Source organism: Octopus sinensis, linkage group LG28 (assembly GCF_006345805.1).
Source record: "Octopus sinensis linkage group LG28, ASM634580v1, whole genome shotgun sequence".
NCBI classification, from domain to species: domain Eukaryota; kingdom Metazoa; phylum Mollusca; class Cephalopoda; order Octopoda; family Octopodidae; genus Octopus; species Octopus sinensis.
The window spans coordinates 16,092,404-16,116,011 of record NC_043024.1 but is presented as its reverse complement, the minus strand read 5'-3'; the positions used below and the strand labels follow the sequence as shown (position 1 = coordinate 16,116,011).

Genomic DNA, 23,608 nt, shown 5'->3' with positions numbered 1-23,608 from the left:
AATGCTACTTCCGAACTCAATTTGAAACCAGGAGCTGTGTAGCTCACCATAATCCTTTTTTGTCATCATTGCTCTTTTAATTTGATTTAAAAAAAATAATGAAGAGTGGCTGTGTGGTAAGTAGTTTGTTTACCAACCACATGGTTCTGGGTTCAGTCCCACTGCGTGGCACCTTGGGCAAGTGTCTTCTACTATAGCCTTGGGCTGACCAAAGCCTTGTGAGTGGATTTGGTAGACGGAAACTGAAAGAAGCCCGTCGTATATATATATATATGCATGTGTGTGTTTGTCCTCCTAGCATTGCTTGACAACCGATGCTGGTGTGTTTATGTCCCCGTTACTTAGCGATTCGGCAAAAGAGACCGATAGACTAAGTACTGGGCTTACAAAAGAATAAGTCCCGGGGTCGAGTTCCTCGATTAAAGGCGGTGCTCCAGCATGGCCGCAATCAAATGACTGAAACAAGTAAAAAGAGAGTAATCTTTTTAGTTCGGCTCACATATTTTTTAATTAATTGTTTTTAACTTCGTATACTGGTGTAATTTCTCATGCAGAACACCGTTCACTTTGAACATTTTAGAAGTTATTTCATGTTAGGGTTGTCGTATTTGAGTAAATTTTAACCAATCAGCGATATGTATTCAGTTGAAGAAGGCTGCTGCTGTTTTGCAATGGTAATCAAAGAGGAACAACTTCTGGGTCATCTCTACTAAATGTCACCACTCTGTTCTATTTTATTTTTTGTTTCCTGCCTGCGTTGCCTATTACACGCTTTTTTTTAGGGTTCTCACTTCAGAGTAACCAGTAAACATTGAAGAATCAACACCAAGAAGGAAGAAATATTATTTACATATATTTATTCATTTGCCCAAAATCAGTGTTTAAGCCGCAAGGCCAAATTTGGGGGAAAATTTTGGTTTTATCCTCACAAAGTGCCCCGATGTTTAAAAGATCTATAGAGTTACTGGTCCGCAGCTAGCTCCTTTGTTGTTGACGTGTATGCAGTTTCAAATGCCTTATTTTACAATTATGAGATGTATTGTTATTGTTATGATTTTATCTTATTATAATCAACAACAAACACATTTTGTCAATATTAAAGTCTTTATTAGATTAAAAATGACATTATCAAAACATGAAGGTAAAACAAAACAAAAATATGCTTCGTTTTCTTCCTGGCACCAATGTACTGTGGCTGTAGTCTTTCACATTGTTCACCAACCAACCTTTCTTCTGAAAAATTCAGTGGAATCAGTCAGTCTCTATACACAAATTATTTTCCTCCTAAAAGTACACATGTTAGACGCACCTTTCTATAAGCCACTCACTGAATTCCCCAGGTAAAAAATAGCGGTTTATACAGTGGAAAATACGGTAATTGTAGTGGCAGTAACAAGTTCGCTTGCTGGTTGGTAGTTGATACTGTAGAAGTGGCTGTTTGCCAGTAGAGAGGGAAAGGGTAAGGAATGCATGAGAATAGAGTGGTGACATTTAGTAGAGATGGCCTGAAAATTGTTAATACGGACATAGTGCATGGTGGGGGTGACAGCAGGGTAAACGAGGGAGCTCAGAGAAAATAACTCAAAAATACTTGTGGCATAAATCTAGATGACAAAGCAAAGCTAACTGGAAAGTAATAAGAACAATACTGGTTCTCGTATATTTGCTTTCATTGACACTGTCGCACATTGAGGTCTGTATGAACACCATTTTCATGGCACAAAATGATGTGGCACCATGTCCTGTGATATTTTACAAAGCTGTGCTTCGGTGAATGTTGCAAAGGTTGCCGAAAGAGCGTCCTACTGTTGAGTTTTCTGGTATCACTCCTGTGAAACTTTCCCCTTGATAATAGAAAATTAACTCATATATACCCCTGTTGCATTTTCACAATGCAAAACCTGCTCCTTCTTGTTTGGACATGAGCGCATCTGACTGAGCATACGAAATGTTCAGTTGGAAGTCGACACCCGTAGTGAACATGCTGTCCTTCTTTTCCAGATTGTGAAAGCTTACCATAATGTTTAAGTACAATGAAATTTGAAGACTTCATTTTTTGTGATGGGCATATATGGGTTAAAACAGATTAGCAGTTCAAGGTATGGACATAGTGATAATATGGTGCATCGTTATCAGAGAGTTTGTTTGTGGTAGAAGAAACTAGGGAAAATGTCAGATCACCACTGATGAGAACATTGTTTAAGTTGTTGTTTAGACCTAGTAGGGCCCTGGTTTAGCAAACCTATAATTAAAAGTGTTGCAGCTGAGGTCATTCCAACAACTTAAGCATAAGATACATTTAACTTACAGCCAACGCATAAAAGGCCACTCTGTAGTTCACACAATCCACGCTAAGTGATTGAACCATCCTATTTTTATCAGGGGTATGTAAAGCTTATTTCAGAAGATAGGGTGGTATTTGAGGGTTATTTGGCTTCTATTTCTAGAAAACTGAGTATCCTTGTTGGCTTGACATAGACTAAGCTGATGTTTAGTGAAAGGTCTGATCCAGCCGGCTTATAATCAAAAGAATTTTTTCAGCCTTGACTGTCATATTTTTAGGCAATGTGTTTAAATTTACAGTGGAGGCATGTAGCTTAGTGGTTAGGGTGTTGGACTCTTGATCATCAGATTGTGGTTTCAATTCCTGGACCGGGTGATGCATCATGTTCTTGAGCAAAACACTTATTTTCACGTTGCTCCAGCCCATTCAGCTGGCAAAAGTGAGTAATCTTGTGACAGACTGGCGTCCTATCCAGATGGGGAATATATACACTGGGAAACCAGCCCTCATGAGCCTGGCATGGCTCGAGAAGGAAATATTTATTTTATTTTATTTTTTATTCATATTTATTTACATGACTGCGAAGACCCGACAAATAAAGTAAATTCATGGCTTGCAGGACGGCCTGCTGTGCTAACCTTGGATCGTAGGGTGACCTGCTGTGCTTGAGGAGACCTATTGAGTCAAGTACATCAACAGCAAAATAAAAATCAAATGGAAACCCGTGCTGGTGGCACATAAAAAACACCATCTGAACATGGCCAATGCCAGCGCTGCCTTGACTGGCGTCTGTACTGGTGGCATGTAAAAAGCACCAACTGATCGTGGCCGTTACCAGCCTACTCTGGCTCCTGTGTCGATGGCACGTAAAAAGCACCCACTACACTCATAGAGTGGTTGGCGTTAGGAAGGGCATCCAGCTGTAGAAACACTGCCAGATCAGACTGTAGCCTGGTGCAGCCTACTGGCTTCCCAGACCCCGGTCGAACCGTCCAACCCATGCTAGCATGAAAAGCGGACGCTAAACAATGATGATGATGATGATATATATGTAGTCTGACCCTTGGAAGATGAACATGGAAAGATGATACTGCGACAACATATATGAGAGGAGAAGAGCACTCTGTTCACTTCCATGTCACCCGAAAGAAAGAGGGCTGCAGAGAACTAAAACAGGTAACTTGAAGAGAAGCTTTGCTCAGTACACCCGAACTAAAATGCATTTAGCTAGGGAAGAAACAAAATGTAAGATGTTTGCAATATTCTACAGTCAGAGGATCAGAGAGACATGAAGAATTCCAGATTGCAAGACAATATATAAGAGAGAATCAAGATTGTATGTGTGTGTACAGATGTATAACGACGCCTTTGTGCTTACTGATTTTGGAAAGGAGCAAGGAAAGGCAACTATGAAAAGCTACTGAGTGTGGGAGAAAGAGGGTCCCTCTGTATAGATCCAATTGACTGCAGTATGATAAAGCAATTATCATACATAACAAAAAATATGAAGGCACATCCATCAGAAAGCTTCCAAGAGATCTTCAAAATGCCTGGTGGACTAGGATACTTGCTAGTTAATTGGACTAGCTAGTTCCTAGTCATTTCTAGCATGTCATTGCTAGCAGTGCAACTATTTGTTACAAGGGCCAAAAGGATGCTTTAGAGTTAGTTATAGGAGTATCAAAGTGTTGGACCAGATTATGAAAGTTACGGAAAGAGTTGGAAATCAATTCATGATGAAAAGAATGAGTATAGCTGAGGTGAAGAAGTACTACTGATGCCATCTTTCCAATAAGAAGATAACAGAAGGCGGGTGAAATGCTTAGCGGTATTTCGTCTGCCATTATGTTCTGAGTTCAAATTCCACCGAGGTCGACTTTGCTTTTCATCCTTTTGGGATCGATTAAATAAGTACCAGTTACGCACTGGGGTCGATTTAATCGACTTAATCTGTTTGTCTGTCCTTGTTTGTCCTCTCTGTATTTAGCCCCTTGTGGGTAGTAAAGAAATAGGTATTTCGTCTGCTGTTTCGTTCTGAGTTCAAATTCTGCCGAGGTAGACTTTGCTGTTTTGTTCTGAGTTCAAATTCCGCCATGGTCAACTTTGCCTTCCATCCTTTCGGGCTCGATTAAATAAGTACCAGTTTCACACTGGGTCGATGTAATCGACTTAATCCCTTTGTCTGTCCTTGTTTGTCCCTTTATGTTTAGCCCCTTGTGGGCAGTAAAGAAATAATAAATAGAGAGTGAAGACATAACAACCAAAGCCTTGTGAGTGGATTTGGTAGACGGAAACTGAAAGAAGCCCGTCGTATATATATGTATATATATATGTATGTATGTGTATATGTTTGTATGTCTGTGTTTGTCCCCCCCCCCCTCCCCACATACACCATCGCTCGACAATCAATGCTGGTATGTTTACATCCCTGTAACTTAGCAGTTTGGCAAAAAGAGACCGATAGAATAAATACTAGGCTTACAAAGAATAAGTCCTGGGGTCAGTTTGCTCGACTAAAGGCGGTGCTCCAGCATGGCCTCAGTCAAATGACTGAAACAAGTAAAAGAGTAAATACCACAGATGTTGAAGAAAAATAATAGGCTGCAGCTGTGTTATGGCTTCTTCAGTCGTGGATATGAAGGGCTCTTCCCTTATAATGACTGTTGCTTTGTTTCAGGGGTCATGCCCATAGACTCAACTCTCATCACCAGTGATGGTCCTCAACATGAAGGATGGGTCATCAGCAGCATGCTGACGGAGATCTTGACAGACTTTGACACGATGCTCCTCTGCTCCGTGGTCAGCAGGTGGAGGACAGACTTTACAGAGACAAGCTGCATGTTCAATTCAGGTGTTAAGATTGCCTACATGGAACCATCAGCAATGTTGTTGATTGCGCTCCAATGACTTCATGCACAAACTGATGTATTTTCTCCACATGTCTGGGGATTGACACTCACTACAGGACATCCAGATTGCTCATTGTCATCTAGAGACATTCCTCTACTTTTGAGGCACCTGTGCTGCTTGAAGCATTGCCTCATGGCTGTAAGCTTGTCAAAATATGTTCAATGTCTCCAGAAAACCAGAAAATCTACAATTCTGGGCCACTTCTGACACCAAGTTTGCTGGATAATTGCTGTATTTTGAAGTGCATCTAAAAAATATATATCTAAAAAGGCACACACGTGCCTGTGTGGTAAGAAGCTTGCTTACTAATCACACAGTTCTGGGTTCAGTCCCACTATGTGGCATCTTGGGTAAGTGTCTTCTACTATAGCCTTGGGCCGACCAAAGCCTTATGAGGGGATTTGGTAGACGGAAACTGAAAGAAGCCTGTCGTATATATGCACATTTATTTATATGTGTGTTTCTTTGTGTCTGAGTTTGTCACCCCACCATCGCTTGTCAACTGATGTTGGTGTGTTTATGGTCCTGAAACTTAGCGGTTTGGCAAAAGAGACTGATAGAATAAGTATGAGTCCTGGGGTCGATTACTTTGACTAAAAGTGGTGCTCCAGCATGGTCACAGTCAAATGACTGAAATGTGTAAAAGAGTAAGAAGAAAATTGGCAACTATCTGAGGAAGGCCTCAATGTGGTCACTTGTAATAACACCCAAATCTCCCTCAAATAACACACCTTTAACATCTTATCAGCTTTCAGTTTAATTACATCCAATAAAATAATGAATGGCTCAGCACAGTTCATCTTGCTCTACTCAAACCAAAATATTTGGTAAATATTTTTGCCTCTGCCTCTTTATTTAATAAGGCAAAACACAGTTTACATCCATATGGTTCCCCTTTCTTCGCCATGATGTTGGGCAAGTTTTAAAAGTTTAAAACCATCTTAATCTTATTTTCCATAGCAATTTGTCTGCCTCTTTCCAGTCAGCAGAGTTCTACCTCAAACATATACTCTTTTACTTGTTTCAGTCATGTGACTGTGGCCATGCTGGAGCACCACCTTTAGTCGAGCAAATTGACCCCAGGACTTATTCTTTGTAAACCTAGTGCTTATTCTATTGGTCTCTCTTTTGCCGAACCGCTAAGTTACGGGGACGTTAACACACAAGCGACACACAAACATACACAGACACACAAACATACGTATATACATATATATATATATATACGACAGGCTTCTTTCAGTTTCCGTCTACCAAATCCACTCACAAGGCTTTGGTTGACCCGAGGCTATAGTAGAAGACACTTGCCCAAGGTGCCACGCAGTGGGACTGAACCCGGAACCATATGGTTGGTAAGCAAGCTACTTACCACACAGCCACTCCTATGGCTATATGGTAAACTTCCACTTGTGCTCCCACCTCACCCAATCTTTTTTTCTACCAGAACGGAAGCAGGTTGTCAGGTATCTATTGTCATTCCAAAATGCCAATAGTAAGGGTGATTTCAAAAATTGAAATTTGGAAAAATTATTTCTTAGAATCATAATCGCCATACTTTTACATGTCTTTGATTATATTGTCCAATGGGTCCTTTTTATAAGACATTAGGTATGTGATTTGAGGAAGATTTGACTGCTATTTCAAGCATGTGGAGCAACCAAATTGAAGTCGTGTGTTGATTGTTGGTTCAGCAGACATCCATACGTTTGTAATTGAACAAACAAAGGAGTGTGGTACAAATTCTGAATAGAAGGGGGACGTTTTTTAAAAATTGAAATCTGATCTTCATTTTTTTTTCTTTTTTTACTTGTTTCAGTCATTAGACTGTGGCCATGCTGGGGCACTGCCTTGAATTCTTAGTTGATTGAATCAAGCCCAGTACTTATTTTAAAAGCCTGGTACTAATCCTATCGGTCTCTTTTGCTGAACCACTAAATTACGGGGTGGGCTGGGGACATAAACACACCAACACCGTGTCTTGCGGTAATGGAGTGAGGGGGGGGGAATAAACACAGACTCAAAGGTACTACTTAAGTACAGAGGTCCCACGTAACCCTAACCTTAAAAACTAACTGTAACCAGTGTGCACTGTAAAAATATATAGTTATGTAGATGCATTGGGACCTATATATATATATATATATATATACACATATATATATTATATAAAAGGGCTTAGTAAAATAAATTACTTTGCCGCAAAGTAATTTATTTTACTAAGCCCTTTTATATAATGTAATAATTTGAATTCGCCTTGAATGGTCCCTTTGCATACTGAACACTTGGTGAAATTGATTAATAATTAATTAATTTTGCCCTCAATTGTTGTACATATATATATATATACATACGACGGTCTTCATTTAGTTCTCGTCTACCAAATCCACTCACAAGGCTTTGGTCAGCCTAAGGCTATAGAAGAAGACACTTGACCAAGGTGCCACGCAGTAGGACTGAACATGGAACCATGTGGTTGGTAAACAAGCTACGTACCACACACCCACTCCTGCTAAATTTCTGTAAAGTTTTAAAGAAAATGGAAGAGGTCGTAAAGAAAGAACTGGTTACCATCGTTTCTATAGTATGAAGTGTAGTGTTGACGACGATGGTGACGGTATTCTTTCTCCATCATCAAACCTTGTAAAACAATTTTATCATGATATTGATAAAACAAAACGCGTTTCTCTAAGTATTAAATCACGATAGGGACACTTAACTTATATCACCGGCGCCAATGAGACGAGGGGGAAATTATTAATGACACCGGCACCAATGAAACGAGGGGAAAATTATTGATTACACCGTCCCGTTCTTCTTGACCTAGATACATTTAATTGTGCTCGATCGTCGTAATTATGTCGTGTTAAAGCGAAATTTAATTGTTGTGCATAATATATTATGTCCAATATATATTCTAGTCGTTGTTTCATCGGCTGCAAGATTAAATATTCCACCACAAACTACGATACGTCCTTAATCGTTCCCTAACAGGACAAGGTAAATAAGTTTTCATAACCAATTAACGAGCAATTAACACACACACACACCATTCTCTTTCTCTAACATCAGAGAATAACCTGGTCATTATTTTCCTGCTTTACAAATGCGAACTGAGTGTTTCCATCTCAATTTACAGCAGAAGGATTCCGATTTCGCCCGAAAGAGTGTAACCAAGCATTTATGGATGTTTTATATTTTTCACTGACGTAACTTTCGTTTACCAAAACCACAGTTCTTAATGTAAAATACAAGTCTTTGACTTCAGCTATATGTGGGCCCCTCGAAGGAGATAGTCTTTCCAGCAACGATCATTATTTAAGTGGTGATGTCGAAGACAACAAACTAAGTTATTGTCGAGGTGACTCAAACATTTCTCTGCTTTTAAGAATCGCAATGGAGGACGTCAAACCCTTGGATACTTCACACCCAATTGTTTTTGACAATATCGATTTAGTTCCGCAGACATACAATGACGAGAAGCCTTTGTGTAGTGAAACATTTATGAAACAAAGTTCATTATACGGAAATCTTGAATATCATTGTGAGATTTGTAAGAAAACATTGTCTTCGGAACATGAAGTCTTCACACACAAAAGAATGCATGAAACGAAAAGACTTTTCCACTGTGAAATATGCGAGCGATCTTTTGTCTCTAACGGTACATTAACAAGACACAAACGAACCCACACGGGAGAAAAACCATTCCTCTGCGAAACGTGTGGAAAATATTTCATCTCCAACAGTAATTTAGCAAGACATAAAAGAGTACACACAGGGGAAAAGCCGTATCATTGTGATATATGTGGGACATCTTTCTCTGATAAATCTAATCTTATTGTTCACAAAAGACAACACACCGGGGAGAAACCGTACCACTGTGAAATATGTGGAAAATCTTTTATCACAAACGACCACTTGGTGACACATAAACGAATCCACACGGGGGAAAAACCGTTTCACTGTGACGTCTGTGGAAAATCTTTCGCTCAGAATTTTTGTTTCATTCTCCACAAACGTAGTCACACTGGGGAAAAACCTTATCGTTGTGACATCTGTGGGAAATCATTCTCACATAGTTCCCATCTTGTAGTACATGAACGTCGTCACACGGGAGAAAAACCTTTCCATTGCGACATCTGTGGAAAATCCTTTTCTAATAGTTCTCATGTTACAATTCACAAACGTAGTCACACGGGAGAGAAACCTTTCCGTTGTGACATTTGTGGGAAATCCTGTGTCACCGATAGTGACTTAACGAAACACAAGAAAATTCACACAGGAGGAAACCCCTACCAGTGTGGGATTTGTGGGGAATATTTTGACACCAACTGTGACTTAAAAATGCACAAACAAGTACACACGCGAGAAAGAACCTTCCGTTGTGATATTTGTGGGAAATCCTTCTCTAAGAATTCCCGCCTTGTAGTTCACAAGCGTAGTCACACCGAAGAAGAACCTTTTCGTTGTGATATCTGTGGGAAATCATTTATTACAAACAGCGACTTAACGAAACACGAGAGAAACTGCAGTGAGACATGTTAGCCAGACTATTTTGTTGTGACGGCATAGCTCAGTGGTGCTACGCTCCAAACACCCAATTACTGCTGGTTGCGGAAGGGTACAGGTGAGTGCCCAGCGGTGAAGTGCGCCAGTTTTGAAAGGTAAGGTTTCTGGGCATTCTTTCGATATAACTCGACAAAATCAAAACATTTCACTTCGGGTATTTCCGTGGTTTGTGGAGAATAGATATAACGAAATTATGCCAGCAATGTCACATTTTGAACTTGAAGAGAAAAAAAAGCCTTGCATATTTGTTCTTACCTGTTTCAGGTGTGTATGTAAAATCCGCAAATTTCCAAGCAGAAAACAAGAATCGAACTGTCATTTGCTTCCACGGAAATACCCCAAGTGAAGTGTTTTGACTTTGTCGAGTTATATCGAAAGAATGCCGATTTCTGCTACCAGTGGACCGTTGAGATGTGAACACCAGTCGCTGATAGATCGTCCATTTGACAAAGCACTTTGCTGATTTAACGCCAATTAAAACAAAAAAAAAAAGGCGTTTCCTGCTGCCATGGGATTCCTACCTCGCTTCGCAACTTGACTCCGCAACGCTTTGGCTATTTACATCTTGCAGCTATTAAGGACCAAATCCTCGGATGTTTATGGAGAAATTCTCTCGTGTCTCTCGCTACACCCTTAATTACCTCGGGATGTGCTTTCTACTACTACATGTGTGGTCAAGGAATAAATTACGTTTATTAACGAAAGAGTATCGCCTTTGGATATTTGTTTTTACATTCATACAAAACATACATATATACATTACTGGAAGCCTTCTTACACACTCACTAATCAAATATACTATTTAAAAAAATAATAATAATAAACCATATTACTGTGATATCTGTGGCAAATCTTTCTCCGATATTTCTAGTCTTGCAGTTCAAAAACGTATTCACCCTGGAGAGAAACCTTTTTATTGTGTAAAATGTGGAAGATTATTCACGTCAAGCAGTGACCTTAACACACAAATTAATAAATACTATAGGACAGAAACGTTAGCACGACGGGCGAAATGCTTTGTGGTATTTCGTCTGTCTTTACGTTCTGAGTTCAAATTCCGCCGATCTTCACTTTGCCTTTCATCCTTTTGAGGTCGATAATTTAAGTACCAGTTGCGTACTGAGGTCGACCGAATCGACTGGTCCCCTCCCCCAAGATTTCGGGCCTTGTGCCTAGAGTAGAAAAGACCATAGGAAAACCATTTTGCTGTGAAATATGTGGAAAGTAATTTATTACGGTACTATTTAAGAAGAGTGGTACCGGTGCGCGTACTCGTGCATCCTCCAACGACCACCTAGCAAAGTAAATAAAACAAAATAAATAATTTTGAGGGGATCCTTCGGTATAAGTACACACGTGACTTTGTTTACATTTCTGAAGATAACAAAAACCCTTTTCTCTCAACCCTTTTCTCTCATATAAAAAAACAACACTTTTTTGAAATGTATCCGGTACATATACCGAAGGTTCGCCACCCGAGAGAATTATCTTGATTGGTCCCGCTCTGCGCACTCGCGCTAGCTAGTCGTGACTAGTCGGTTCTACGACTACCTAGCGCGAGTGCGCGTATGCAAATGTATTTAAATAATTTTTTTTCTAAACAAACTAAATAAAAAAAGTCGTCGTTTCTTGAAAATTGCAAATTACGACTCGGCTGAATATCTTCTCGCGTCTTTATGGTCCTATAATACAGCCATACAGACATCTTCTCAGATGACCGGTCTTTCACAAACTACTGTTGTTCAATCGTATCAGTACATGAGGGACATTACAAGTGATTATCTTTTGTGTAAACCCTACCAAATTGGTGGACTTGGGTACATCGTAGAAATAGATGAATCTATGATATGCAAGAACAAAATTTGCCCCTCTGGCAAAGAAAGGGAGTGGGGTAAATTTCATTTCCTGTCATAGGGTGGAGGGAGGGGTATTTATTTATTTGAAATTTTACAGAATTTTTGGCAAGACTTCTGTGCCCCCCCCCCCACAAATGCCGCCCTTTTCTTTTTTTGGTGGGAGGGGGGCGGAATTCTTTCCAAATTTTTTTTTCAGAATCATAGTCTCCATATTTTTCTACATAATTCGCCAAAGAAAGATTTTTTTTAAAGTGAAAATTTAAGAAATCGGGTAGTGGGGGGGATTAAAATTTTGAAATGCAGATTCGGAATTTCTGCCCTCGGTATAGTGTATTCCAGTAAAAAGGCAATAAAAAAATCCCAAAGGGTCCATGATCTTTACCTCTGCCCAAACAAATATCAGAGAATTTGAATTTTCAGCTTTTAATCTATTGTGAATAATGCTCACTCTTTTTCTTATTTCAGTCATTTGACTACGGCCATGCTGGAGCACCGCCTTTAGTCGAGCAAATCGACCCCGGGATTTATTCTTTGTAAGCCCAGTACTTATTCTATCAGTCTCTTTTTGCCAAACCGCTAAGTGACGGGGACGTAAACACACCAGCATCGGTTGTCAAGCAATGCTAGGGGGACAGACACACACACATACATACATATATATATATATATACATATATACGACAGGCTTTCAGTTTCCGTCTACCAAATCCACTCACAAGGCTTTGGTTGGCCCGGGGCTATAGCAGAAGACACTTGCCCAAGATGTCACGCAGTGGGACTGAATCCGGAACCATGTGGTTCGTAAGCAAGCTACTTACCACACAGCCACTCCTGCGCCTACTCTGGACAAAAAAAAAAAAGACTATTAAAGTAAAATTTATAGGTAATCGTTCACTGCAAAATGAATCTTGGCTCATAATCCAGACTGGTGAAAAGACAATGGTAAATTTATAGTTTCACACCAGACTTGATTTCGGTAATAAATAATTTGACGGAGATAAAGGACAGGGACCGTACCCGCTTTCAGTTTTTTTTCTACAGAAACCTACTAACTCAAGTACAGAGATTCTGCAAATAATTTTTGGTAAATTTATAGTTTCACACTAGAATTGCACTATGAAATATGTTGAATATTGTTCTTTGACTTTGTAATCTACAAATATACTGTTGGAAGATCTATTCACTTATTTGTCATTAAAGTATTTTTGTTTTAAATAATAGAGACCTGGTAAAAACAGATGTGAAATGAAAATTTGTAGGAAATTCTTTTCATTCAAAAGCACATAAATACTGTTGAGATGATTAGTTGAAACGAAAATAATTTACCAAAATTTAATAGCGGGACATGTGAAGCATGTATTTGTAATTGGTTTCTTGGACCTTAATAACTCTTTGGTTGTTGCTTGACATAAACACTGGCTGTTGGTGATCTATCGTGTTTCAATGTGTTTAAGGAACCTCCACTAACTTTGGGGGCTTAAAATTGAAATTTTGAAATTACAATTTTTGAAAATTTGTTTCAGAATCGGATCCTCCATAACCAAAAACATGGTATCCCGTAAAAAAAAAATCACTATACATTTTCCTGAAAGTTATGACAGAAAAATCGGAACTTGTGAATTTTCCGAAAGTTGCCTCCGCTGTTCGTTTGTGCACATTTTTTTGGTCATATTTGTTTTCTATACAGTTAACACCTAGCAGTTTTTATTAAAGGGTGAAGATCTTTATATTAACCACATATTCTTTACTTTCACCAGGGATTATAATACTGCCCATGTATAAGAAACTCCCATATTTTTTTTACCTAATTTTTGACAAAAAAGGGTTCCTTATACATTAAAATACAATAATTATTAGCACTAGAGTGGTGGCTGACCATAATTACAAGACCACATTGTAGGTAGGAGTGATGAAAGGTAACAAAACACAAGTGATGTAGAAGCAAGGGAATGTATTGGGAAAGTGCAGTAGGCAGGTGTTGCACATGGTTAAACGCTGCTGGGTGCTGAGGCCTGAAATTATCTGCTAGAAGTGCAGTCTGATGGGTCACCATCAAAATAGAGCAACCAGGGAAACAGTAAAGGAGGAGTAACTGTGCCAGGAGCTACATGTACTCAGAAAAGATACTCCAACACTGAGGGTGATAGTAAATGGGGGAGGATTTGGAAAGGCTTCCTTTTGTAACCCCACTCCCATAAAAATTTTTTTTTTAAATATTACACATGGGCGCAGGAGTGACTGTGTGGTAAGTAGCTTGCTTACCAACCACATGGTTCCAGGTTCAGTCCCACTGGACAAGTGTGTTCTACAATAGCCTTGGGCCGACCAAAGCCTTGTGAGTGGATTTGGTAGACGGAAACTGAAAGAAGCCCGTCGTATATATATGTGTGTGTCAGTGTTTGTCCCCACCACCATTGCTTGACAACCAATGTTGGTGTGTCTACATCTCCGTAACTTAGCAGTTTGGCAAAAGAGCTTGATAGAGGTCAATTTGTTCAACTAAAGGCAGTGCTCCAGCATGGCTGCAGTCAAGTGACAAACAAATGAAAGAATGGTGGGAAATTGATTTCCTACCATGTCTTATAATAATAATGATGAGAAAGTCATAAAAATTAAGAATTTCTGTATTCTGTATATTCACATCCCAAGGTTAGGCAAATTTCATAGAGTTAGGCAATTTAGGCCTTAACATTAGCAAACTGGGACAGGAATATACATAATAGGCATAGGAGTGGCTGTGTGATAAGTAGCTTGCTTACCAACCACATGGTTCTGGGTTCGGTCCCACTACATGACACCTTGGACAAGTGTCTTCTACTATAACCTCGGGCTGGCCAAAGCTTTGTGAGTAGATTTGGTAGACGGAAACTGAAAGAAGCCCGTCGTATATATGTTTGTGTGTCTGTGTTTGTCCTCCCAGTTTATGTCCCTGTAACTTAGCGGTTCGGCAAAAGACCCATAGAATAAGTACTAGGCTTACAAAGAATAAGTCCTGGGATCGACTAAAGGCGGTGTTCCAGCATGGCCACAGTCAAATGACTGAAACAAGTAAAATGAGTAAATAAAGCATTTTTAATAGAAATTCTTAATTTTTATGACTTCTTCATCATTATCAGTTTTCCACCATTTGTAATATTTATAAAAAAAAAACTTATGGCTGGGGGTGGGGGTACAAAAGGAAGTCTTTTCGAGGATTTGAATCCTCTTCTATACTTGCTGTATACACCAGGATTGGTTGATGGGTTGAGTTGGAAGAGTGATATAAGAGTGGTGGACAGAAGGGAAATCATATGCAGGAATAGGAATAATGTAGAGCAGTGGTTCCCTAACTTTTTCAGGCTGCTGCCCCATTGAGACCCAGGCCACATTCCTAACACTCCCTCCCCGAATAACCATCACAGACATAGACCCCTTTCTGAAGCAGATCCAAAGCAACAGTATTTCACAAATAAAACTTAACCTAATGAACCCATTATTTTGTTGTTTTTAAATGTATTGCTACCCCATTATCAGCCCCTTGGAACTTTCCACTGCCCACTTTGGGAACCACTGATGTAGAGCTAACAGTATATGGGGTACGGGTGGAACAAGAAGCGATTGTGATGGCTCATATTTTCAAAGTGTTGACATGGTGATCGGAATGGATATTACTGGTATGCAGGAGGGGGTGCATCATGATCAACAATGGGAAAAGTTTTAGAATGGTTCTCTACTGTGCTGGCAGAAACGTTAACACACCGGGCGAAATGCTTAGCGGTATTTCGTCTGCCGTTACGTTCTGAGTTCAAATTCTGCCAAGGTCGACTTTGCCTTTCATCCTTTTGGGGTTGGTAAATTAAGTACCAGTTACACGCTGAAGTCGATGTAATCGACTTAATCCGTTTGTCTGTCCTTATTTGTCCCCTCTGTGTTTAGCCCCTTGTGGGTAATAAAGAAATAAGAATGATTGAAAAGGAATGGGGAGAGATTTTAATGGGTAAGGACAAGAAATATACAGCAATTTGATGGTGAAAGATTCCTCGAAGAATACCTATGGGAGAAGAGAGTTCCTTCAGTATTGAAAAATTGAAATGAGTTGTTTCAGAAGTACATTAAATAGGGTAGGAGTGTAGCTGAGATGGGTTGGGTACATTCTTGTACCACAGGGAAAAATAGTGGAAACTGGAGTGCTGCCATAGATGATGCCAGCTTAGCCAGCAAATAACGTTGTGAGACTAGTGTCGGGATTTGGGTGAGTTGAATTGTCATGTAACGTCTAACTGGCAGTGATGTAGCAGACATGAGCAGGGAGACCAATACAAGCATCAGCGTAGATAACAAACAGACATCGATTAATGTTCATCTTCCATGCATACATGGGTAGGACAGTTGACAGGGGCTGGGCAGGTAGGAAATCTACCCAAGGCTTCTGTGTTTGTTTTGGCAGGGATTTTATGGCTGGATGCCCTTCCTAACACCCACCTCTCTGCAGAGTGGTCTCGGTGCTTTTTTACATGGCACTAGAAAAGGTGAAGTTTGTTTTGGCAAGATTTTTACAGCTGGATGCCCTTCCAGATGCCAACCACTGTGGACTGGATGCTTTTAACATGGCACTGGTAGGGTAACCAAGTAACTCACAAGACAGAATTATGAGAGGGGCAGGGCATTTGTGTCAGAAGACAAAAATGTGACAAAGAGACAGTAGTTGTGAGGCGGCGAGCTGTCTACAGTTACGTTCTGAGTTCAAATTCCGCCGAGGCCGACTTTGCCTTTCATCCATTTGGAGTCAATTGAATAAGTATCAGTTACGCACTGGGGTCAATATAATCGACTTAATCCATTTGTCTGTCCTCTCTGTGTGTAGCCCCTTGTGGGGCAGTAAAGAAATTAGAAATGTTAGCATGCCGGGCGAAATGCTTAGCAGTATTTCATCTACAGTCACGTTCTGAGTTCAAATTCCGCTGAGGTCGACTTTGTCTTTCATCCTTTTGGGGTTGATAAATTAAGTACCAGTTACACACTGGGGTCGATGTAATCGACTTAATCCATTTGTCTGTCGTTTGTCCCCTCTGTGTGTAGCCCCTTGTGGGCAGTAAAGAAATAAGAAGTAGTTGTCTTGCCACAACAGAGGGGTCATTAGAGGAGGTGATCCAGTATCAAATTAGGAAAGGTTAGAGAGTAACAGAATTAGGTGTCTTGTAATAGAGGAAGTACAAAAACAAGTATGCAGATGTAAAGGTGATACATGGTTACTTAGAGGAAAAATGGGGAGAGTGACCAAAGAGAGAGAGAGAGAGAGCAGAAAGGAGATGGTGTAGTGCTAGGGTATACTTGCAAATAACAAGAATATGAGCGTAGAACCTGGTTAGAAAAATAGGGAGTGTGTGGGGAGCAGTAATGATGCAGTGAGGGCAAGAAAGGGGATGTGAGGAAGAGAAAGATGCAATTAGAAGAGTTGATTTCTTAGGGTGGAGTGGGTGAAAAGTGTGTTGTTACCTGTGGGTGGGACACAACTGTTCTAGCACTCAGTTTTGTGGACGGGTCTTCCCTAGGACTTCAAATCACCAAACATCTCAGTCTACTGTCATTTCCTCCATGAGCCCCAACATTACATGCAACCAAAAAGTTGAGGCAAATACCAGCTGGTAAACTACAATGGTAGAATCTACTGTTTGACTAATGTGTGGTTTGGGTTAAGCTCTGCTAAAAATAATGGAAGCAATCTTAAAAGACAATTTTGGGAAAGATGAAGAGGGTAAAAAACAAGCTACGAGTTTTTGTGTTGATTTGACAGATGAAATGATAATGGCAGTAGGGGTGAGAGGTCACCTTAAGAATTGATTGATCACAAAACCTTTGAAATCACTGGAAGCTGTGGTGCTGGGATTTAAATAAGAAAGAACAAAATGAGAGAATTGATTACCTGGAGGGAGAACAAGATCTTGCAGGTGAGTGAGAAATGAAATGAATGAGAGTTGATTTCTGTGTGTTGAAATTAGTTAGACATGGACCTGTCACCAGCTGGCTTTGTTCCACATGCAGCTATATCAAAAAGCGATTAACCCTTTCGTTACCAACCTGGCTGCAGCCGGCCCAAAAACTTTTTGGATCAAACAACCAATCAGGCCAAGTGAACCCATTGATATTTTAATGTGAATTTCAGCACAATTCTTGTTAGTACATTCGTGGAAACACTTGATTTCACTTTGTAAATAGTCGAGTTGCAGTATCTGGCATTGTTTGATGGGATATCTGAGCTGGGCGAATTTTGGGAGATTTTATTCTTCATTGATGTTTTTTTTCAACTTTTGAAATAGATAAGTTTCATGCTATCAAGCAGTGAGTCTGAATTGGAAGGCTTTTCAACAGAAGCTATGGAGAAATCAAACAAATGTAAACTTGTTTGAAGTGATCACTATGGAAACAAACCATTATGCTGGAAGTAAGCAAACCAAGAAAAAAGATAAATTTTGGTTTACATGTATTTGCCTGTAATTAGAGTCACTTTGAGACAAAAGTTATGCAATATAGGCATAAGAATGGCTGTGTGGTAAGTAGCTTGCTTACCAACAACATGGTTCCAGGTTCAGTCCCACTGCATGGCACCTTGGGCAAGTGTCTTCTGCTATATCCTTGGGCCAACCAAAGCCTTGTGAGAGGATTTGGTAGATGGAACCTGAAAGGAGCCCATCATATATGTGTGTGTGTGTATATATATATGTATGTGTTTGTCCCCCCTACATCGCTTGACAACCAATGCTGGTGTGTTTACGTCCCCGTAAACTAGCGGTTCAGCAAAAGAGACCGATAGAATTAGTACTAGGCTTACAAAGAATAAGTCCTGAGGTTGATTTGCTCGACTAAATGAAACAAGTAAAAGAGTAATAAAATGGATTAAGAGCCTTTTCATCAATTGTATTCCAAAAATCACATTAATATGTCAATAAATGAAATAGTTACAGTTGTTTAATGAACCCAGTCTAAATTCATGATTTTAGAATTTAGTTGAAACTGATAAAGGTTGTGTCTTACTTAGAAATATAGTAATGAAAGGGTTAAGTAGAATGGGTTGGGACAACAATTTATATGAAAGAATACTCGGTATTATAAAAGATGTAGAAATAGTGAAATGGGAATTAGCATAGGCAGGGAAGGTAGTATGTTTCAAAAGTGAAAAAGGGGTTTGTGTGGTGCAATGCGATGTGCAGATTTGGATAAAGGAAGACAGAAGATGCAGCTTGGCAAGAGGGGACAGCAACACTAAATGCATCAACGTAGCTGTGCTTGAAGTAGCATCAGAAGAACTTTATTTGGTCTGAAAGACATTGAGATGCAACTTTGAACTACAATTAAGAGGAAGTGTTTTATCTTTGCCGTAAAAAAAGAACACAATTATTATCTTAGCAAGGAAAGAGACCATAGCTTGGAATATCTTTTGTATATATATATAAAGTTAATCCAAACATGAAAACACCAAGACAAAACACAACAACGCGAGGACGTGGAACAAATATAGTATTATTGGATGCTCAGGAAGGAAGGGAAGAAGGAGGGTTTAACGTTTCGAGCAGAGCTCTTCGTCAGAAACATAGGAAAAGGAAAGATCCAGAGAAGGGAAAACAGAGGAAAAAAAATCGCCAACAGTACACACGTGGTCACATTTTGAATATATATATATGTATGTAAGTATGTATATATATTAATAAATTCCTGGGTAGCAAAAAAAATTAAGAAAATTTCTTTGCTACCAGTGGTCTAGCGAGAAGAAAAAAACTAGTCAATAGACTATATATTATTCATATAAATACAGTGTACATTTAAACACATAAGAGATGGTCATAACAGGACATCTGACCTGCTAGAAGGAATAGTTAAACTCCAAACCACTGAAGATAGCTTGAAACCATGGTATAGGAAATAGAGGGTAAATGCTTTTATTTTTCATTCCCTTTCGAAAGTACCCCTAATAGTGGTTTGGAGTTTAACTACTCCTTCTAGCGGGTCAGATGTCCTATTATGGCCATCTCTTATGTGTTTAAATGTACACTGTATTTTTATGTATATATATACATACACACACATACACATACAGGCATATCTCAACTTATGTCATTTTGAGTTACATCTTTTTCAAATTAGTGTATTTTTTCTTGAAGAAATTAATAGAAAAAATAAACCTAAACCTCAGTAAGTTAACCCAGTGAAGACAGTACCAAAGAGGAGTGTCTCTGTCCTCATACCTCTCAACCTCATCCACTTGGACAATCTCTTTTACCATAGCCACTGGACAAAGAAAAACAGCCTTACCTGCCTGATTAAAAGAAGGTGGCTGGGCAACCATTACTATGGACTTGGCTTATAATAGTCAAATGTTCGCACACAACAACAGCTGTTCAACATAACTCCACCTGTTGGCAATGCCAAGACAGTGAACAAGTGCATACAGAACAGCTGTGTCACTCTGCCATTGATGGGAAAGGAATGCCCAATCACATCTCTGTTGTGGCCATTGTCAGTGTCACGTAACTGGTATCCATGCCAATGGAATGTAAAGATCACCGTTCAAGCATTGGGCCACACAGATGCAATATGGCTGATGCTGGTGTTGCATAGCTAACACCCGTACTGGTGACATGTAAAAAGCACCTTTTGAAAGTTGGGCCTCACAAAGGCAATGACAAATGATCGAGACCTTTGGCAATATGCTGTGCTTGAAAGATGGCAAACTGGCAGAAACCTTAGCACACCGAGCTAAATGCATTTTGTCTGTCTCTACGTTCTGAGTTCAAATTCCACCAAGATCGACTTTGCCTTTCACCTTTTCGGAGTCGATAAATTAAGTACCAGTTGTGTACTAGGGTTGATCTAATCGACTGGCCCCCTCCCTCAAAATTTTGAGCCTTGTGCCTAGAGTAGAAAAGAATATTAAAGGCGGCAAGCTGGCAGAAATATTAGCATGCCGGGTGAAATGCTTAGCAGTATTTCATGTCTTTACATTCTGAGTTCAAATTCTGCCAAAGTTGACTTTGGCGTTCATCCTTTCAGGGTCAATAAATTAAGTACCGGTTGCATACTGGGTCAATCTAATCGACTGGTCCCCTCTGCAAGAAAAGAATATGTTGTGCTTGAATAGAAGACCCATCAAGCCAAGGAAAATTGTAGTCGTGGCAGATATTGGTGTCACGCAACTGGCACCCATGCTGGTGGCACATAAAAGCACCCATTACACTCTCAGTGTGCTTGGCGTTAAGAAAGGCATCCAGCTGTAGAAACCTTGCCAAATCATACTGGTGCAGCCCTTCATCTTACTAGCCCTGGTCAAACTGTCCAACCCATGCCAGTATGGACAATGGATGCTAAATGATGATGATGATGAATTATAACTATGGCTACAACAAGAATGAGTCAAGAAGGAAAACTTTGCTTCTATACAATGGTAATGATCAGTGACTGAATGGCACAGTTACTCAGCTGCAAGGAAGAATGAGTAAAACATTATAAACATGACATCACATATTGTAGGATTCCACCAGTTTCCCATCTTAGTCCTAGGTTTATATTAACAGACAGGAATCATCATTTGGAGCAATGACAGTAGTGCTTACAGCTGTGACACAAGCAATAGTGTAGTTATGCAACAAAGAAACTGTATTTTCCTAAATGACAAAATAAATGTTATCAAAGAGGTAGATATAGGTAGATATATCTAAGATTCATTAACATACCAGACAAAATGCTTAGCAGCTTTTTTTCCAGCTCTTTATGCACACACATACACTCATTTTCAATGGACTTCCATGTATTACAAGGCGTTGGTTGGCCTTGAGGTTATAGCAGAAGAAACTTGCTCAAGGTGCTGGTCATTGGGATGGGGTGGGGCTGGACCCGAAACCACAAAAGTGAGCTTCAAAACCACAAAGCAATAACAGCGTGTGTGAAAAAAAATATACATAATGGTCGCAGCTGTAAAACCTTCGATCAAAACTGAGCTGGAGTCATCAGTGACAACAACAACAACAACATTGTTTTTACGTGCAAGTTTCAATTTAGGATGGACATTTATATATCTTTATATACAGAAAAGTTGAATTTCAAAAATAAAATAAAACAATCTTTATTTATTGATTCCTTTGGGAATATTTGAAACTTAGATCACACATTTATAGAAAAAATAATATTCAATAAAGACGCCTGTTGGCGTCTTTATTGAATATTATTTTTTCTATAAATGTGTGATCTAAGTTTCAAATATTCCCAAAGGAATCAATAAATAAAGATTGTTTTATTTTATTTTTGAAATTCAACTTTTCTGTATTTTTTATAAATTCTTATCTTGTGCTTTGGACAAATATATCCATGTCTTACCTGCAGCTATATCAATATATTTACTTGGTCCACACAATGTAACATTAAACACCGTCTCTTTCAACATTAAGGTGAGTCTCGATATTTTTATCATTATTATTGGGTTGTCCGGAAAGTTCTTGCCAATATATAGTAGCTTACCTTTCGACTGATTTTAGAACATGATTGAGTCCATAAAATAGGATTTGACTACACCTCCATTCAGAGCACAGTTTAAGCTATCTTATCATGGGAGAAGGTTTATGTTCCTATAACCTGCGTTAATTCTGTAACCCTTTAGAATGGAAAATAAGAAAGTTCATTTTCGGCACTTGATGCTTTGGGAACCAGACAAAAATTGCTGCAGCTTGGCTGAGATGTGTTACCCCACCCTCCATATTCACCAGATATTGCTCCTTCAGATTTCCACTTATTCAGGTCTCTGCAGAATAGTCTTAATGGTAAAAATTTCAATTCCTTGGATGACATAAAAAGATACCTTGATGAATTCCTTACCATGAAACCACCTCAATTGTGGGAAGAGGGTATTTTCAAGTTAAAGGAAAGATGGAGACGCATTGTGCAAGAAAATGGTTCATATTTGGTTGATTAAAAGTTTAATGGCAAGTATTTATTGACCTTTTTCTTTCCTTTAAAAATCGGCACAAACTTTCCGGACAATCCAATATTATATTTATTAAGGTGGCGAACTGGGCAAAATACTTAAGTACCAGTGAAACACTGGGGTCGATATAATCAACTAGTCCCCTCCCCACAAATTTGAGACCTTGTGCTTCCAGTTGAAAGGATTATTCTTTTCTACTCTAGGCACAAGGCCTGAAATTTTGGGGGAGGGATCCAGTCGGTTAGATTGACCTCAGTATTTCACTGGCAGGACCTTTGGCATGCCAGGTGAAATGCTTAGCGGCATTTCGTCTGTCTTCATGTTCTGAGTTCAAATACGGCTGAGATTAACTTTGCCTTTTTTTCTTTCAGGGGTCAATAAATCAAGTACCAGTTAAACACTGGGGTCGATGTAATCGACTAATTCCCTCCCTAAAAACTTCAGGCCTTGTGCCTATAGAAGAAAGGATTATCATTATATTTATTTACTTTAGATGCAATAAAGTTATTGTTGTTGTTGTTGTATCGATAGGCTTCTCTTTAAATCATTTCCTCTTTTAATTCTTATCATATCAAAATTGCTCTAGTAGACTCTCCCATCAACTGTCCTGTGATCGATATAGCTGAGTGCTGTATATTGTAACCTCTATATTATACCATCTACTGTCTTGTGAGTTATTTGTCATGTTCATTCATCTAGGGCACGAATGTTTAGCCTACTATACACTACGGTCTTTATAGCATGCTGACTTATTGTACCTGGCAGTCTACTATAATATCCTATCTAGGGTACCATCTGTCTACAATAGTTTTTGACCTGCCATACCCTGTGGAATCTGTACAGCTCTGCTGTACTTCGTGGTGAATTACCGACTACTGTACCATGCAGTCTACTGAAATATGTTGTCTGGGGCATGAATATTTGCCTTACTGTACTCTATGGTCTTTATAGCATGCTGACCTATTATACCCGGCAGTCTAGGGTACCGTCTAGTCAACCACAGTAGAATAATTTATAGATTTCAATGTGAATAATAAAATTGTG

The 23,608-nt window shown here is 39.3% G+C and overlaps 2 protein-coding genes across 3 annotated transcripts in view; both read left to right on the top strand.

Annotated features, from left to right (window-relative positions):
* The first annotated feature begins 7,983 nt into the window (after positions 1-7,983).
* LOC115225695 (glutamate--cysteine ligase catalytic subunit-like) overlaps positions 7,984-23,608 on the top strand; it is a 94,649-nt gene continuing 79,024 nt past the window's right edge. Inside the window, exon 1 of one of the 2 annotated variants that reach the window (XM_036514543.1) lies at positions 7,984-8,191. The gene's annotated coding sequence lies outside the window, so the exon portion shown is untranslated. Of the gene's footprint in view, positions 8,192-21,973; positions 22,032-23,608 lie in introns of those variants that run through there. The other variant, XM_036514544.1, reaches the window with a different exon arrangement.
* On the top strand, positions 8,588-9,736 carry LOC115225696 (zinc finger protein 239-like). The gene has a single exon (XM_029796612.1). The coding sequence runs from the start codon at positions 8,588-8,590 to the stop codon at positions 9,734-9,736; it is 1,149 nt and encodes a 382-aa protein (XP_029652472.1).